We start from the raw sequence: 20,054 nt of genomic DNA, 5'->3' as shown, positions 1-20,054 counted from the left end.
CCAAGGACAGACAGGACCGGGCCAACCAAGAATACACTCATGTCCATACTTCATTTACGTAATGCTTGTTGAATTTGCTGTTGTCAATTAGGTCTGGGTATGAAAATTAGGCGAAGACTGGTGGTCCTGCGAAATTGTGTATAAAACATCCTGTAATCCCTGGAAGGGAGTTCTTCCCACATTCACTGTGTTGAGTGTGCTGGACAAGTTCCAGGCCTAGGCTCATTTGGAATAAACCTTACTTTGCACCCAAGTCCCGGTTCCCTGGTGGTTTCTTTGGGGGGCAAGAAATCTGGGCACAAGACTCCCTACACTCTCCTAATATCAATTTTCCTCATGTCATTTTTTCCTTTCCATCAATTTGAGATTTTTCTCAAAATAGGTTTAAAAAACAGAGAAGAAATGCAAGTAAGATTCACTTATTTATGTGAACACGAAAATGCTAGAACAGGTGGTGCAGCCCTGTAATTCAAACATTTGGAAGTAAGTGTGGGAAGAGCCGGAGCTCAAGGCTGGCCTTGACCACCTACACACAGACAAGTACATAGAACTGAAAATTTAAAAAAAGTTTACCTCCCTTGACATAAATATACATTGATATATAATCACTCCTTAATTTCACTAGTAAGATTCTTTTCTGTTTCCTTTCTTTGCAGCACGGTCTGTGATGGCTGTTCTTGGTTGTCAACTTATCTACATCTAGATTAACTAAAACCAAAGTGGCTGGTATACCTGTAAAGAATTTTTCCTTTACTTTATTAAATAATTTTTTAAAAATACTTTTTATGGTTTATTTAACTTTATTTTATGTGCATTGGTGTGAAGGTGTCAGATCCCCTGCAACTGGATCTTCAGATAGTTGTGAGCTGTCATGTGGGTGCTGGGAATTGAACCCAGGTCCTCTGGAAGAACAGTCAGTACTCTTAACCTCTGAGCCATCTCTCCAGGCCCCCCTTTATTAAATAATTTGATGTGGGAAGACCTTTTTCCCCCTCAAGACAGGGTTTTTCTGTGTAGCCTTGGCTGTCCTGGAACTCACTCTATAAACGAGGGTGGCCCTGAACTCAGAGGTTGGCCTGCCTCTGCCTCCCTAGTGCTGGTATTAACTAAAGGTGTGCACCACCACCTGGCAAGACCCAATTGTAATCAGTTGAGGTAGGAAGTTCTACCTTTAATCTGTGACATACCTTCTACATGCAGCCTACATATAAAGAACATGGAAGAAGGAAGCTTGCTTTGTCTGCTTACTCTCCCTGGCCAAGTCCATTCCTTCACTGGCATTAGAGCCTATTTCCTTTGGATCCTGGCATATATTGAAGACCAACTGAGACATCTAGCCTCACAGACTGAACAGCTACTAGATTCTTGGACCTTTCATTAGTAGACACCTATTGTTAGACAAGCTGGACAACAGCCTGTAAGCCATTAATAACTCTAATACACACACACACACACACACACACACACAAATACAAATATATATTCATTCTGTAAGTTCTGTTCCTCTAGAGAAGTGGTTCTCAACCTTCCTAACACTGCAACCATTTAATACAGTTCCTCATGTGGTAACCCCCAACCATAAAATTATTTTTGTTGCTATTTAATATCTGTAATTTTGCTCGTTATGAATCATTATATAAATATCTGACATGCAGAATATCTGATTTCCAACCCCTGTGAAAGGGTCTTTCAGCACCCAAAGGGGTTGCGATCCACAGATTCAGAACCACTAGAGAACCACTCTAGAGAACCCTGACTAATACACAGTCTCTGTATTATAAGGCAGGCTCTGGCTGTCCTGGAACTCACTAGACAAGGTTGGCCTAGAATCCAAAGATCCACTCACTTCTGCCTCCCAAATGGAGAAAATAAAAAAATTAAAAATTAAAAGTGTGCACCACCTGGGAAACATTCCTTCATTGCTGGTGGGAGTGTAAATTTGTATACCCACTTTGGAAGTCAGTGTGACAGTTTCTAAGGAAACTGGGAATCAACATATCACAAGACCCAGTTATACCACTCGTGGGCATATACTCAAAGGATGCTCAATCATAACACTTGCTCAACTATGTTCATAGCAGCTTTATTTGTAATAGCCAGAATCTGTAAACAACCTAGATGTCCCTCAACTGAGGAATGAATAATGAAAATGTGGTATATTTACATAATCAAGGATTACTCAGCTGTTAAAAGCACCAGAAAATCTGCAAATGGATGGAACTTGATAAAATCATCCCGAATGAGGTAACCCAGATTGAGAAGGACAAATATGGTATGTACTCACTCCTAAGTGGATATTAGCTGTAAAATAAAGAATAACTATGCTACAACCCACAGACCCAGAGACACTGGGTAACAAGGAGGGTTCATGAGGGGACACCCATATCTCCCTGGGAGGGGGAAATAGAAGAGATTTGGTGAGTGGACTGAGGGCGGATGAGGATGGTACCTTGAGCAATCAGGTGGGCGGGATGCATGGAGGGGAAGAGCGCTGAGGGGGACTTCAGGGAGGGGGGCTGACATTTTGGTGGTCAGATGGAAGCCTGGCGCAGAGGAATCTCCCAGGAGTCTATGGGGAGGACCCCAGCTTATACTCCTAGCAAAGGCAGATAAGCAGCCTGAACTGGTCATCTCCTGTGACCACCTGGTGTCTGACAGAGGCAGAAGCAGAGGTCACAGTCACACAACAGGTGGAGTTTGAGAGTCCTGCAGAGGAGGAGAAAGGAGTGTAGGAGCCAGAGGGGTCAAGGACAACATGGAAAGGTTCACACAATCAACTAACCTGGACTCACAGAGACCAAAACGACAACCAGGGAGCCTGCATGAGACTGTCCTAGGCCCTCTGCATATTATGTTACAGTTGTGTAGCTTGGTTGTCTTATGGAACTCCTAACAGTGATAACAGGCGCTGTCTCCAACTCTTACTGGCTTTCAGGATCCTACTCATACTGGGTTGCCTTGCCCATTCTTAACACATGGGGTGGTGCTTAGCCTTACTGAAACTTGATATTCCATGTCTTATTGATTCTCCTGGGAGCCTTGTGCTTTCCTAGAGACAAAAGAAGAGGGCATTGGTTGTGGGAGGGGGGATGAAGAGGGTCCGAGAGGGGAGAATGGGGGGAGGCTGTGGCTGGATGTAAATAGATAAGGTCAGGTGGTGATGACCCAGGCCTTTAATCCCAGCACTGGGGAGGCAGAGGCAGGGAGGTCTCTGAGTTTCAGGACAGGCTCCAAAGCTACAGAGAAACCCTGTCTTGAAAAACAAACAAACAAACAAATAAATAAATAGATGAATTAAAACAACAATACACATATACAAAATGTGCACCACCATGATCAGCTATTGGTAAGATTCCTTAGTAACTTCAACTAGGCAACATTTAGTATAATCTATATTATATTAGGAATATTATTTTTCTTCCTTTCATGTGGCTAACAACCCCAAAATTTCTCGTGGGCAGCTTAGCGACTTTCCTTCTATTAGAGGGAAAAGCAGGTGGCAACAAGCTGGCCAGGCACTGCTCAATGACTGAGCCTGCTTAGAGGGTCTGAAGTCTCAGAGTCTCACTGTACTTTAGTCACCGCTACTTATAGATTAGTTATTCTGCTCCTGATTTTTGAGAATTGTCTGTTTTTCCTATTTTGAAAATAGTGGTCCAGCCAGGCGGTGGTGGTGCACGCCTTTAATCACAGCACCTGGGAGAGAGAGGCAGGTGGATCTTTGTGAGTTCGAGGCCAGTCTGGTCTATAAAGTGAGTTCTAGGACAGTCAGGGCTGTTGCACAGAAACAAAAAAAAAAAAAAAAAAAAAAAAAAGCAAATAGTGGTCCAAAGTAAAATTTTACTGCCACCTTTCTCTTATTGTCCCAACCACTCAAACCTGCACCTGTGAAACAGGCTGTGCATAATCCTGCACACACTTGCAACTCCAGCACTGGAGGGAAGAGCAGAAACATCTCTGGGGCTTGTTGGCTGCTAGGCTAGCCCACTCTCCTCCAAATAAATGCTAGTTGTAGGTTCAGAAAGAAACCCTGCCTAAAAGAAGTGCAGCAGAGAGTGACAGAGTGTGACACACACATGGACACAACACAAACATATGTCAAACTCACACCCATATACATAGAGACAAGGAACAAACACATAAAATATCCAGGCAATTTCATATAAGGAAACAACAGAGCTAAGAGTAGTAGCAGATGCCTGTAAACTCAGGACTTGGGAGAAAGAGACAGGAGGATCAACGTTGTCTTTGGTACACAAGAAGTTCAAGGCCAACCTGAGCTACATGAGACCCTGCCTCAAAAAGTCAAAAAATATAGGATGAAACAACAACAAAATATACAGCAAGTGAAAATAAACAAAATAGGCTAATATATAAAATTACAAAGCCTCAGCTTTTTTTCTTTTTCTATTCGAGACAGAGTTTTTCTTTCTCTGTGTAATAGCTCTAGCTCTCCTGGAACTCAATTTGTAGACCAGACTGGCCTTGAACTCACAGACCAACTGCCTTACCTTTATAAATATATATATATATATATATATATATATATATATATATATATATATATAATATAAGTTTATTTTTATGTGCATTGGTGTTTTGCCTGCATGTATGTCTGTGTGAGGGTGATGGATCCCTTGGAATTGCAGTTACAGACGGCTGTGAGCTGCCATGAGGATGCTGGGAATTGAACCAGGGTCCTCTGGAAGAGCAGCCAGTGCTTTAACCGCTGTGCCATCTCTCCAGCCCATGTCTCAGCTTTTCTATACGGATGGTTCAGACATTAAGAAAATATTTTTTTTTGGTCAGATTTTAGGCTGCTGCTTAGGAAAGTACTTATGTAATATCAAGTAATGTCATTACTCAAGCTTTGATTTGAGTCTCAATATGAATTTTATTTTATCTAAATTTTTTAAAAATTACATTTATGAGGGGCATTGCACATATGGAGGTCAAAGAACAATCTGGTTCTCTTCTACCATGTGGGTTCTAGGTAGAACTCAGGTCGTTCGTTAAGTTTGGTGGTAAGTGCCTTTACCCACTGAACCATCTTACCAGTCCCAAAACTTCAATTAAGAAAATTTATTTTATGTGTGCAGGTGTTTTGTCTGCATTCCTATCTTATAGCATGTGCATGCAATGCCCTCAGAAGACAGAAGACGTGTTGGGTCCCTAGAACTATTTTACAGACAGTTGAGAACTACCATGTGGGTGGTGGGAATTGAATTCATGTCCTCTGCAGAACAGCCAGCGCTCTCAACGACTGAGTCCCCTCTCCAGTCCCTCATTTTTTATTTTCTATGTTTTTTTTTAAAGCTTTTTGAGTCAAAGTCTTACATAGAGTAGACTGGCTGGAACTCTAGAACTCTTGATTTCCTGCTTCCACCTCCCAAGGGGTGAAGGTGCAGACATGGACTACAGCATTAGGCTCTCCAGATGCATTTTAATATCCACTAACATCCATCCTTGCTGCACTTCCTCTTTGACGTCTACAGTAAGCATTCACCTTATTGTGTGAAATTCCAGCTGAACACTGAAAACCAGTCTTCTTTTCTATGGTTGCTCTCATTTCTTCCACAATCACTGCTCCCACGGTCAAGTGTAGGTCTGGAGAGGTGGTATCACCAATCTGAAGAGAACCAAGCCACTGAAGTAAGCCCTGTTTTCGATTTTCCTCTGAAAGAAGTTGAGATTACATTTAGACATTTTTAAAATTATTTTCAGTCATGAATCACATAACATTATCAAGGGAAGACTACATATATCATGGTATATGGCTTTAGAACTTAATGTATAGTACGCTATATGATCTAGCTTTCTCCAAGTACATGATATTTGCACAATGATGAAATCACCAACACATTTCCCAGAGCCTGACATTAAGTAGCACATAACTATATTACCATTCAGTACAACAATGGTTTGAGTTCAGGTACTTTAGACACATAGGTTTACTTCAAACCTTATCTTTATTTGTGTGTCTGTGTATGCCATGTGTGTGGGGACCTCTGGGAGCAAGAAGAAGATTTGGGATCCTTTGGAGCTGGAGTTGAAAGTGGTTGTCTCACAATGTGAATGCTAGGAACCAAATTTTGGTCCTCTAGAGAACAGCAAGTGCTTTTAACTCCTAAGCCATCTATCTCTCCAGCCCATTTAACTTATGTAGATCAAAGGGATCAAACACAGGTTGTTAGGTTTGGCTGCAGGCCCTTTTACCTGCTGAGACATCTCGCCAGCCCTAGATACATACATTTAGAAAACCAATGACATTCAAACATACCAGTTGCAGCAGTTTAGTTTCAGCTTAGGTTAAAACTTATAGTAATAATGTGTAACAAATATTTTTATGTTAATAATTATTCATGAATAATGATTTATTGATTTTTGCAGTGCTGAGGCTAGAACCCATAGTTCAAACATGGTACCATTTATCTATATTCCCAGTCCAGCAACTATGATTTAAAAGCATGTTTCCTCAAATTTTCATTTTTACATTTCTGTGTATCCTTGACAGTCCTGGAACTCACTCTGTAGAAGAGGCTGACCTTAAACTCTGAGATCCATCTGCCTGGGATTAAAGGCATACACCATCACTGCTGGGCTATACTCTATTCTCTCTTTCTCTCTCAGCAGGGTTTCTCTGTGTAACAGCCTGGCTGTCCTGGAACTCGCTCTTGTAAACCAGGCTGGTCTTGAACTCACAGAGATCCACCTGCTCCTTCCTCCCAAGTGCTGGGATTAAAGGTGTGTGCCACCACTGCCCAGTCTACACTCTATTCTTAATAAAAGTTTAGAATTAACTCCACCCCCACCCATTTTCCACTGTGCAGTCAGTCAACAGAGCCCACTTCAAAATTATTTCCCACAACACTATAACTCTTCCTGCTTTACTCACCTTCTATTTCTTACTTACACTACCATAACTCTTTAAAAAGTATTTGTTTTTACATGTACACTTGTGTGTTTTTGTATAAGAGTGTGCATGTGAGTGCAGGTGTTCTCAGAAGAAAGCGTCAAATTCCTGGAGTTACAAGTGGTTGTAAACTGTCTGATGTGGGTGTTGGGAACCAAATGTGGGTCTTCTACAAGAAGGTAGAAGGTGTGCTCCTGACCACTGAGCCATCTCTTTAATTTTTTTTTAAAGATTTATTTATTATATATACAACATTCTGCCTCCACGTATGCCTGAAGGCCAGAAGAGGGCACCAGATCTCACTACAGATGGCTGTGAGCCACCATGTGGTTGCTGGGAATTGAACTCAGTACCTCTGGAAGAGCAGCCAGTGCTCTTAACCTCTGAGCCATTTCTTCAGCCCCCCCATCTCTTTAATTTAAAAACAAATTAAGATGTATTTATTTTGTAGGTTGAGGAACCGGGTATGCACCAAAGCACACATGTGGAGATCAAAGAACAACTTGCAGGAGTCAGTGCTTTCCTTTCACAGTGCAGGTCCTAGGGACTGAATTCAGGTCATCAGGCATCAGTAAGTGCCTTCACTTGCTGTGGAGTTTTGAATGAGAATGGTGTCCCGGAAGCTCATATATTTGAATACTTGGTCCTCAGCTGGTACAAAATGTTTGAAAAGAATTAGAAGGTATAGATTTTTTTGAAGAGGCACGTCCCTGGGGGTAGGCTTTGAGGTTTTAAAAGCCCATGACATTTCTGGTTAGTGTTCTCTCTCTCTCTCTCTCTCTCTCTCTCTCTCTCTCTCTCTCTCTCTCAAGGTTTTTGTCCAACAATTAAGTTCTCAGCTACTGCTCCAGCACCATGACTAACTGACTAAAACTGTAAGCCCAATAAACTCTTTCTTCTATAAGTTGCTTTGTTCATGGCATCTGCACAGCAATAGAAAAGTAAGGCCCCTGCAGAATGAGGCTAATCCACCTCAACTCTTCCCACTTGGTTTGAGGGTGTACTCAGAGGACAAGCACTTGCTAGTACACTGGAGGTCCTGCATTTGTCTCTAGTGTAAAACAAAATAAAAGCCTCAAACTCAAAACTCACCATATAATGCCCATAATTTAAACAATCTTAACTACTAATATTATCAATCTATCAACCTTATCTTCCTGTTTAAAACTGCAGTTGTCTCTCACAAAACTTACAACCTAAAAGATTTATGTGTGATTGGGTGTGGCAGTACATGCTTGAAATCCTAGTAACTACAATGGCTGGGCGGGGTGGGGGGGTGGTGTAGAGAATTTGAGGCCAGCCTGGGCTACAGAGGAAGACCCTTTCTCTTGAGAAAAAATTTTAAATCGGTCAATCGCTACTTTTAAAAAGTTCTCCATTTAAAAAGTTCATTCTGTGGAGGGCCGGACCACATTCTCCATTGCTTCTAGGAACAAAGGTAGAGATTGACCTCTGTGACCTCAAGGCGTGGTAGTATACGCCTTTGGTCCCAATGCCTGGGAGGCAGAGACAAGCAGATCTCTGTGAGTTCAAGGTGATGTAGCACATGCCTTTAATCCCAGCGCACGTGCTTGGTAACTCTCTACCGCTGCGTCCCTGCCTACTCCCGAGGCATCATCTGGGATAATGGGCAGTGGACCCATCCAAGAGTGACACGTCAGAAGCGAGGACTGTTTCCTTTATAAGGGTTGGGTTCCATCTTATCTGGGTCTCCGCCATGTTGGCTGATGCCCGCTCTCCCAAGGGGCATTAAAGCTTTACTGCAGAAGTATCCTATGTGTACCGCGTGGTTCTTGCTGGCGAGACGGTAGCGCGGGACATCATTCTGGAGCTGGAGAGATGGCTCAGCAGTTAGAGCACTGACTGCTCTTCCAGAGGACCTGGGTTCAACACTATGAATTAATCTACAGATGAAGGAAGCAGTCAGCCTTCTACCTTCTGTTGATAACACTAAACTGACGTGGTTATATAGCTAAAGAGATATTTACTTTCAAACAAATTTTACACTTCTCATCATGTATATATCTGGAAAGATAAAGAAAATTTGCATATCCTTTCATGTGAGTTTCTGTGATACATAACAGGCAATAATTTATCATTTTAGAAAAAAATCAGCATAACCAGGCAAAGCAGGTTCCAAAAGCACGAAGCAGAAATAATGTGACACAAGTACCTTTCTGGATAGTCTCTTCTACTGCAGGGCCTCGGGGCAACCCTTCAATGTAAGTGCTCGGTAACAAGTCTGCTGAGATAGGCTGATCATGGAACTTTTGAAGTCTTTCTTGCACAGCACTGGTTAGGTCTATATAAGCCTCATCGATGCTGGCACGTTCAATCACAGCAAACTGAGACATTATCTCCATGACTTCAACACTAGCTTCCCGGTACCTAAGTATAAGGATCATACACGCAGGCCATAAATGAATACAACCTTGAGACTGTCAGCCCCATGTTGTGCTTTCCATAATGAACAAGAATACATGTTTGTAATTCCAGCACATGGGAGGCAGAGGCAGGCAGATCTCTGAATTGGGAGGCCGGTCTGGTCTATACAATGAGTTCCAGGACAGCCAGGACTACACGGAAACTCTGTCTCTCCAAAAAAAAAAAAAAAAAAAAAAAAAAGAATATCCATAAGCAAGTGACAAGTGGCTTAATAAAGTAATAATTACCCAACTGAAGGAAACAATGGATAGGTAGACAAACAATAGAAACAAGAAAAAGGAAGAATCCTAGGAAAGCCTTTTCATGCACTGCTAGCATTATACCAAGTTAAAAAGCATACAGACCCTGAACATACTCATGTGTTAAGGACCTCTCTAAAAGGAAAAGAAATGCCTTGCACCATGAAACATTCTACTATATTCACTTATCCCTTTGCTATTTACATACAGCCAAAAAAATCTTTTGCTTCAGAGTCTACCTTCAAACAAGACAACTTATGCAGAACATGGCACTCAGCACAACAGATCTTTCTTACGACAGCAACTCTCACTACAAATTAACAAACTGACTATGGACTTCAGTTTCAGTCAACGGTGTTTGGCTAGTGTAAGCCAATCGCTCTGGACATGCTATCATTCAAATTATGAAGACAAGTGCCTAGAATTTGGTGATACACTTGGGCAGCGAGGTCACAGTCTTTTGGGGAATCCCATTTTATCATAGATTTATGTAAGACATGGGGTAGCCTTTTGTCAACTTGACACAAGCTAGGGTCATCTGGGAAAAGAAAACCTCAACTGAGAAAATGCCTCCATCAGACTGGCCTGTAGGCAAGTCTGGGAGGCATTTTCTTGATTACTCATGGCTGTGGAAAGGCCCAGTTTAGTGAGTGCAGTGCTACTCCTGGGCAGGTATCCTAGGTTGTATAAAAAAAGCAAACTGTGTACAGACTGAGTATATCCATACATATATAGATACACACATCCACATATATATATATACATATATATATAACATGCACATATATATATCATACTAAAATAAAGAGGTCATGAATTTGAAAGAATTTGTGTGTGTGCAAGGAAGATTTGGAGGAAGAAAAGGGAGAGGGAAATAATGTAATTGTAATCTCAAAAATTTATATATAAGAAAATTGAGTGAGCTATGGGGAGCAAGACATGGTCTTTACTTCAGTTTCTGCCTCTAGGTTCCTGTTGTCAGTTCCTGCCCCATCTTCAATCTCAGTAATGGACTGTGACCTGGAATGTAAGTCAAATAATCCCTTTCCTCCCCCAAGGTGCTTTTGGTCAGTGTTTTATTACAGCTATAGAAAGCAAACTAAGAAAAAGAAAAAAGGAAAGCAAACTAAGATAAACCATCAATGGCTCTTCTAGCCAAATAGCTAGTTTTCTACAACAATCTGGATACTTTCTTTACTTTGGTTTGGATTTGCTATATAATTTAAAGTTCTTTGATCTTGTTATATTTTCCATAAGATGGAAATATTTTCATGTCTTCACTAATATGCCCTAAAAACTATTATTATTGTTCTAAAATGTCATCAAATGAGAATTATAGATTCTTTTACTTTCCTCTTACAATCTTTATTTGCATTAGGAAAAAGTCTCAAAGGTCAAAGGACAAAAAACAAGCTAGTGTGCAATACACTCACACACAAAGCTGGAAAAGGGTGTCCCATTGTAGTAGTCAGGACATTTTTACAGTCTCTCAAGAAATTATTCCATTTTGAAGAATATTTGAAAAAATATACAAACTATTAGTGCACATGTTTTTGTAAAGAGCATTCTCATAACCTAGTATCTTAACTACTAAAATGATTTTAAATTGCTAGGTCTTTTAAACTCTCTGACCTATATACTTATTCCTAAATATCCTAAGTCCACACACAACTGCTCATGATTGACTAAATAATTGCTTTGTCCTTTGTTTTCTGAGGCAGTGTCTCAGATAGCCCAAGTTGGCCTGAAATTCATTCACTGGGTACCTGGGGATGACCCTGAACTCCAGATCCTCCTGTCTCTACACCCTAAGTGCTGGAATTACATGGATATGCTATTCACCCAACTATTCAGGTTTTAAAAATAAATGGTTCAACTTAAGTTAGTAAAGTATGCCTTTTCAAAATCAAATTTTGACCCAAACAATATATATTTCATAGAAGCTATACTGCTAACATAGCATGCAATACTTCATGTACACTAAGTGAATTAATTCTGCTTTATGGTTAAGTTACTAATCTTTTTTTTTTTTTTAGACAAGGTTTCTTGGAGTAGCCCTGGCTGTCCTGAAATTCACTCTGTATACCAGACTGGCCTCAAACTCACAGAGATCCATCTGCCTCTTCCTCCTCAGTGCTAGGATTAAAGGTATGCACCAACACCTCCGGTAAGCTATTAATCTTTTGTCAAGTCTATCTTTAGACATCCAGTTCATAGGTCAATTCAGAAATATTTCAAGTCCTACAGCATACTGTACAACACAGTGTACTGTAAGAATGTAGATACTAGAATCGAAAAAGAACAGATGTGAATCTTCAGGCTTCCACTCAGCTACCGAACTTAAACTATTTAATCTCTTCTGAGCTGGGGAATGTAGCTTGGTCTGTAGAGTATTTGCTTAGCATACATAAAACCCTGGGTTCTATCCCCACCATTGCAAAAAATCTAACATGGTAGAGCAGGCCGTAATCTCAGCATTTAGGAGGTGGAGAAAGAACATCAGGAGTTGAAGTCATCCTCCATTACAAAATGAGTTCAAGGCTTACCCTGGGATATATGATACCCTGCATCAAAAACAAAACTCGAGAAACCAAAACCATTATAAAGAAAGGATCACCAGCTTTACTAGTACCTACCTAGAAGTAATGTGAGAGTGAACAGGGCGACTGCCTATAAAGAACACTGCCTGGAATACATAGTCAGTATGTATTCACTGTTAGGACTTGTGGAGGTTTGAAAAGGAATGACCCCCATATGTTCATATATTTGAACATTTGCTCATTAGGGAGTGGCACCATGTGACAGGGATTAGGAGGTGTGATCTTGTTAGAGTAGATGTAGTTTGTACTGCGGGTGGGCTTTGGGGTTTCAAATGCTTAGGCCAGACCTAGTGTCTCTGCCTCTTCCTGCTGCTTTTGGATCTGGATGTAGAACTCTGAGCTGCCAGCCATACTGAACCTCATAGAAGAGAAAGTACACTTGAACACATTGGCACAGGAGACCGCTTCCTAAATATAACCCCAGTACTACAGACACTGAGAGAAACAAACGGGACCTCCTGAAAGCTTCTGTAAAGCAAAGAACACAGTCAATAAGACAAAACGGCAGCCTACATACAGAATGGGAAAATATCTTCACCAACCCACATGAGACAGACAGCTGATCTCTAAAATATACAAAGAATTCAAAAATTAGTCATCAAAAGAACAAATAATCCAATACAAAAATGAGTAGAGACTTAGAGAACTCTCAACAGAGGAATCTAAAATGGCTGAAAGACACTTGAGGAAATGCTCAACATCCTTAGCCATCAGAGAAAAGCGAATCAAAACAACTCTGAGATTCCATCTTATACCTGTAAGAATGCCAAGACCATAACACTGATGACAACTTATGCTGGAGAGGATGTGTGGTAAAGGGAACACTCCTGCATTGCTGGTGGAAGCACAAACTGGTACAGCCGCTTTGCATACCTGCATGGCGACTTCTCAGAAAATTAGGAAACAACCTACCTCAAGACCCAGCAATATCACTTTTGGGTATATACCCAAAGGATGCTCAATCCGTACCACAAGGACATGTGCTCAACTATGTTTATAGCAGCATTATTTGTCATAGCTAGAACCTGGAAACAACCTAAGTGCCCCTTGACTGAAGAATGGATAAGATGTGGTACATTTACACAATGGAGTACTATAGAGTAGAAAAAAACCAATGACATCTTGAAATTTGCAGGCAAATGGATGGATCTAGAAAACATCATATTGAGTGAGGTAACCCAGACCCAGAAAGACAATTATCATATGTACTCACTCATAAGTGGCTTTATACATAAAACAAAGAAAACCAGCCTACAATTCACAATCCCAGAGAAACTAGACAACAACGAGGACCTTAAGAGAGCCATACATGGATCTAATGTACATGGGAAGTAGGAAAAAAACAAGATCTTCTGAGTAAATTGGGAGTATGGGAACCACGGGAGAAGGCAGAAGGGGAGGGGATAGGAAGGGAAGAGAGCAGAGGAAAATATATAGCTCAATAAAAACAATAATAATTAAAAAAGAACTCTGAGCTGCCCTGTCTGCCTGTGTGCTGCCATACTCTCTTCTCTGAAAATCTAAGCAAGCCACAATTAAATGTTTTCTTTTTATAAGAGCTGTCATGGTCATGTTGTCTCTTCACAGCAATAGAACACTGACTAAAGCAGGACCATTTTTTTTTAATTTTTTTTTTAGTAATTTTATTAAATTATAAAAGTTTCCATTTCCGCCCCTCCTCCCACCACCCTCCCACTCCCCCCACTCCCTCTCCTCCTCCCTCTCCATCCCTAAGAGCAGTCAGGGTTTCCTGCCCAGTGGGAAGTTCAAGTTCCTCCCGCCTCCCTCCAGGTCCAGGAAGGTGAGTGTCCAGACGGACTGGATCCGCAAAATCCAGTATATGCAGAGGAAACAAGTCCCAGTGCCATTGTCAATGGCTTTTCAGAAAGACTTCGGGAAGCAGGACCATTTTAATGACTGGAGCTTGTGTCTACCTCTACACATGTCTCTCATTCTAAGGCAAACCTTCAAGTTTGCAGAGAGACAGAATCAACTGAAGAAAAAAAAAAGGCAGGGGTTGGAGAGGTAGCTAAGCAGTTAAAAGCACTGGCTGTTCTTCAGTTCAATTCCCTGCACCCATATGGCAGCTCAAAACTGTCTATAACTCCAGTTCCAGGAGATCTGACACCCTCACACAGACATACGTGCAGATAAAACAGCAGTGCACATGAAATAAAAATAATTTTTTTTAAAAAAAAAAGGCAAATAAAGTGGCTTCCCATCCTTTCCAACTTGGGCTCAGGAAAGTGGCTCCCACAAAGAAGGTGGGAATAAGAAGGGTCATTTGTCATCAATGAGGCCCAATGTAGGTGATGGGAAACAAACTCAGGTCCTCTCTGAAAGTAGTACCTCCTCTTAACCATTGAGCCATCTTTCATCTCCATTAAAAATAATGACTGATTTTTAAACAAGGAAGATAATAAGTGGTTCCTTAAAGACAAGAACTTAAAAGCAATAATAAAATTATTACTGAAGTACACATAAAATATTTAACTCATAGACACAGGATGTTGACAGAAAAACATTTCATATTTGTTTGAACAACAGTTGATTGAGTATACTGCAAGGAGCAACAAGCTAGCAGTAACAAATATCACCTGTAGCTTTTTTTTTTTTTTTAAGTGGTCCTTGGTATTAAACCTAGGATTGAATAAATGCTAGGCAACCACTCTATCACTGGGCCACACTCCCATATCCACAAAACACTGCCTCAGTCCTCTATGTTCCTTTACAATGTTTTTTGCTTACTTGGTGAGGTTAGCTTTCCCACGGGACTCACGAACTTGTGCCAGTAGAAGATCTGGACATAGCTTCTTAGCATCATCTGCCCACATGTTTCTAGTGACCCCAAATGCACGAGCTTCATAACTCACTGCAATAATTCTAAAGTTAGGGAGAGAAAAGGAAACAAAACCAAAAGTATTACATGATCTCAAACAACAAACGCTAACAGAAGTAAGCTATAAACACATAAAATTAGAAATTTTGTGACCACAGATGCTATTATTCAATTGCAGACACAGCAGTTCAGAAACCTCAAAAATAAGACCTAGAATAGAATCACTGAGTTTAAAAATCATTGAGATTTTGCCCTCTGTGGGTACTGTATGCAAGTGGTACAGACATAGAAGTGGACAAAACACTCAAATACACACACACAATTTTTTTTTTTTTTTTTACATACTAAGAGGGGCTGGAAAGATGGCTCAGTCTCAGTAAAGTGTCAGCCATGCAAGTAAGCAGACCTAAGTTGGGATTCCTAGGACCCACAGAAAAAGCTGGGTGCAGCAGCTTTAATTCCAGGTCTGTGAGAGTAGAAACAGGTGGCTCTCTATACTTGCTGACCAGTCAGCCTAGCTGAATCTGATGCGTGTGTGGTGTGCATGCACAAACACACATACACACCACTATCAATAATACATACCCACCACCTTTCCATGATTTGTACTGTACAACTGCACAAGGTTTATTCCTCAAATGAGGATTTTGCCGTTGTTCCACTTGGACAAAAAAACAATCCATATCCACGAGAGCAACCACTCGATCCTGTCCAGTAGCCATTTATTTCTGGAAGACATTTTATAAATGGAAAAATAATTAATCTTAAATACAAAAACATGTGTGGTAGGTGTACATCTTTGATCTCAGCACTCAGGAGGAAGAGGCAGATAGATCTTTATTGAGGTTTACTGGGGTACCAGTCCCTAAACCTCTCAGGATCCAAAAGGAATGCTACAGCAAGTGCGGGAACTGGCTATAGGAATGAGAGTAAAGGAAATGAATCAGCTCACACACATCTTCTTATCACGTCCCATTTATTCTTCTGTCCTGCTGCAAAAGTTTCGTCTAGCTTATACACATATAGACACAATCAACAATTCTCTGGCACTAGTCACGGTACAGGGCTGGAATTCCTTCTGTGTCATAAAAGGTAGATAAGTATAGCACTAATAATAAACACCCAGAGACAGATTTCAATATCTGAAAATCAGAAAAGCAAAACAGTCAAGCCACTAGAGAAGTCTTACCTCTACCAAGGCTGGGCAACTGCAGACTGAGCCCTGAGCCCTGTCTCCTCCCGTTTTATATTCCCCTTTAGTGCTGGGATTAAAAGCATGTGACTCCTTAGTACTGGAATTAAAGGTGTGTGACATCTTTGCTTCTAGTGGCTTAGTTTTACCTTCTGATTTTCAGGCAAGCTTATTTATTAAAACATAAAATACCACTACAGATAAGGATTTTTATACAAAGCTGTAGCTGTCAGCTTACTTTTTGGCTCAAAGTGGGATGGTCCATGAAAGCCTCTGTGAACTCTTAAGGGGGAAGGAGGTTAAATAAGAGAGAGATTGAGTCATTAGGGAAGCTAGGGAGGGGGATTCATGTGCTACAACATATTCTTAAACGACTAAGTGAAGAGCTAAAAAGTTTTTAATCAGTAGAAGCCATAAGCAAGGCAAGAATCATCCTTTACTGGGGGGAGTGGGAGGGTGTTGGGGCGTAAATGGAAACTTTTATAATTTAATAAAATTGCTTAAAAAAAAAAGAATCATCCTTTACCTCGGTGCAGTAAATAGTAGAATAGGGGTAAACTGAGGTTGCTGTCTCCCAAGTTGACTGTGGGAGAATTCAGGACACCTAGTATATATTCTATATATCAAAATTATACAGTAGAATGAAAAGTCCTCTTCCAAGCTAGCCACAGATATATGAGCCCAGTAGATGAGATAAACACACAAGCAGTGGAAAACAGAATAGCTATTCTTAGGGAAGAGATGAAGCGACTCATAAGAGAGATTACAGAGAGGACCAGCCGTGGCTCCCTATCACTCAGCTGGTAGGTCAGTCTGTTGAATACTAGTTATCCTGCAATACCTCTCATGGCCCTTGACGGATCTTCAGGTCCACACAGTGAGACCCTTTCTCAAATAACAATTGTATTTCTACATTCTAATAGATGAGCCTCACATGAATAGGAGCATGGGAACTAAGAATGGAAGGCATTTCCTTACTGTTGACATGAGAATAAAGTAATACAATTTTATAAAGGTAATACATAAAGCTTTAAATACAGTTTCAGGAGGCTCAGATTCTCCTGCCTTTATTTCCCAAGTGGTGGGATTACAAGCATGCATCAGTACACCTGGCTACTCACTCTCAGTAACAGAATTTGATAAATAGCCAAAGTTGCCTGTCGTATTACTGTTCTGTTGTGTGAAGGGACACCAAGCAACTCTTATAAAAGAGAGCATTTAATTGGGGGCTTGGTTACAGAGTGTTAGAGGCACGAAGCAGACAGGCATGGGGCTGGAGTGGTAGCTGAAAAGTGTTCCATCCTGCTCTATAGCCAGAGAGAAGTAACTGGGCCTACTGTGGGCTTTTGAAACCTCAAAGCCCACCCCTAGCGGCACAGCTCTACTGTGGAATAATCCTCCCTACACTGTGGATATATATTCCTCTCAATGATTAATAAAAAGTTGACAGGCTGGTAGTGGGGTAGGAAGCATAGGTGGGACAACCAAAACAGATGACTCTGGAGTCAGAAGAGACTCCAGCCAGAGGCCGAGGAAGCAGGTTGTGTAGAAAATGAGGTAACAAGTCAAGAGTCATGGAGTAAAGCATAGATAAGAAATATGGGTTAATTTAAATGTAAGAGTTGTCTAGCAACAAGCCTGAGCTATTCTGAGTGGCTATTTGTGAAGTGGCTGCTCGGACAGGGAATTTCCACTTACACAGCCCCTCTAATAAGGTCACACCTCTAACTCTGTCCAAACAGTTCCACTACCTAAAGACCAATCTTCCAAACATATGAGTCTGGGGGTGGGGTCACTGTCACTCAAACCACCATAATGTCTAAAAATGGACACTCAGCATCATCATTCATAGGAAAATGAAAATTAAAACTACTCAGACCAAAACCCCACAAAGTATACTAGGGAGGGGGACAAAAGGGTAATCTAGTTGATAGATAAACCCTAACTGTAAATTTAGAAAAAAAAAAGAAGAAAATGTTGTATATCAAGCAACCTCAGATTGAAAACATTCAGGAAAAAAAACATGCACAATGACTGTATATGTATACTTTCCATCATTCTCTATGAGATACAGAATATCTATTTATATAGTACTTATATTGTGCTAGGATTAGGATTTGAAGTATTTGTGAAAGGGTGGGGTGGGATGTTTCTCACTGTTAGAGCTCTTTCCTAGCATTCTCAAGGCTACAACTTTGAACCTTAGCAAGTGACTCTGTATGTGTGTGTCTATATATACAATGGCATAGGTCATATGCAAACACTACATATGACATTTTATGTAAGAGACTCAAGCATCTGCAGACTGAGTATTGTGCAGAAGAGTATTCTGGAATCAATCTTCCTGTGAATTTGGAAGGAATATATATATATATATATATATACATACATATATATATATTATCATAGCATTCATGCAAAATTGGAGGGGGCGTGAGACAGGGTCTCACTGTGTAGCTCCGGCTACCCTGTAACTCACTATAAAGACCAGGTTGGCTTCAAAGTCACAGAGATCCAACTGCCTCTGCTAGGACTAAAGGTGTTTGCCACCACAACTGTAATCAGGTAAAACTGCTTATTTTGAAATAATTTTTAAAAAATTTAGATATAGAGAATAGTAGCACACTTCTGTAATTCTAGCATTCAAGTGGCTAAGGCAAGATGATTTTAAATTCAAGGTCAACCTGAGCTACACAGAAAGAACTTTGTTCCAAGAAAATACATACACACAAAGAGAATAATCTAATACTACATAAATACCATTTCTCTGCAAACTTTCAACAGCTCCTACCCGTGACAACTGCTTGTGATGCTCAGTGATTTTCTATTTGTGCAATTCCTTTGTTGTTATGAGAAGTGGTTACTTTATTTTTTTCTTTTCCCCTGTACTTACTTATTTTTAAAAGACAGAACGTCACATAGCCCAAATTGGCCTCAAAACTTGCTCTGTAGCCACAAATGACCTAGAAGTCTTTGATCCTCCTGCTAAACGCTGAGATTACAAGTACTTGTGACCACTGCCATGGCATCATGATTTTTAAAGGTGCTCAAGGCACTTACACTACGCAGCAGCTTTGCATACCAATGGCCTATCATAACTAACACTTTCACAGAAACACAGGAAATTCATGATTTAAATACAAGAAACAGGTTATACAGATGAGTGAGTACCTAACCGTAACTTGAAAATTTTTTTTTCAAATGAACATTCACCTTGAAAATAAGCTGCAGTATTAGTGTCAAGAAAATAAATAATTAAAGATCTGAATGTTCAAGGCCTTAACTCCTTACAAATCCATCTAATCACTCACCTAAAACAAAGTGATCTTAGGTTAAAAACTCGCAAGTCTGGCATGCCTTTGTTTTGAAGAGGTTTTTCTGTCATACTGGAACAGATAAAGCCAGAAAATGGCAAATGTGCTGCCACAATCAATACAGGGACGTGCCACATTCGATATAGATATCAGATACGAAACAAGAATCTGATTTAAGGGCAGTAAACATAAACTAAGTATAAAAAAAACCTCATAAAACACACGCAGGCTTAACAATGAGGCTGTTAAGCCTCTCACTTTATGTGTTCTTTTTGTACTAATGTCTGTATCAGTGTAAAATCACCACTGCCGAAACTTTGCTTCTGAAAGGATTATGTTAATTTAGCTTAGGCTGTTTTCCTTTTTTTTTCTTTTCTTTTTTTTCTGAAGCAGAATCTCACGCTGTGGCTCAGGCTGTCCTCAAACCCAAAGCAATCCTACTGCCTCAGCCTCCAGAGGCGTAGTGGGATGCGTTTTAAAACATTTTGGTTTACACCCTTCTGTACAAAACA

At 40.5% G+C, this 20,054-nt stretch overlaps 1 protein-coding gene across 2 annotated transcripts in view; it reads right to left on the bottom strand.

Moving 5' to 3' along the window:
- The window catches only part of Polh (DNA polymerase eta), a 38,173-nt gene that overhangs the window by 17,592 nt on the left and 527 nt on the right, over positions 1–20,054 (bottom strand). For both annotated transcript variants that reach the window (XM_048445265.3, XM_048445264.3), the window contains exons 2-5: positions 15,622–15,764; positions 14,946–15,080; positions 9,087–9,301; positions 5,507–5,676 (exon numbers count right to left, since the gene is read on the bottom strand). In XM_048445265.3, the coding sequence (XP_048301222.3) occupies positions 5,507–5,676; positions 9,087–9,301; positions 14,946–15,080; positions 15,622–15,758 (657 nt within the window). In that variant the 5' untranslated portion in view covers positions 15,759–15,764. The remainder of the gene's footprint in view (positions 1–5,506; positions 5,677–9,086; positions 9,302–14,945; positions 15,081–15,621; positions 15,765–20,054) is intronic.

Source organism: Myodes glareolus, chromosome 18, assembly GCF_982192425.1.
Source record: "Myodes glareolus chromosome 18, mMyoGla1.1, whole genome shotgun sequence".
Lineage (NCBI taxonomy): Eukaryota > Metazoa > Chordata > Mammalia > Rodentia > Cricetidae > Myodes > Myodes glareolus.
Note: the sequence above shows the minus strand (reverse complement) of the source record. Positions and strands in the feature narration are given on the sequence as shown.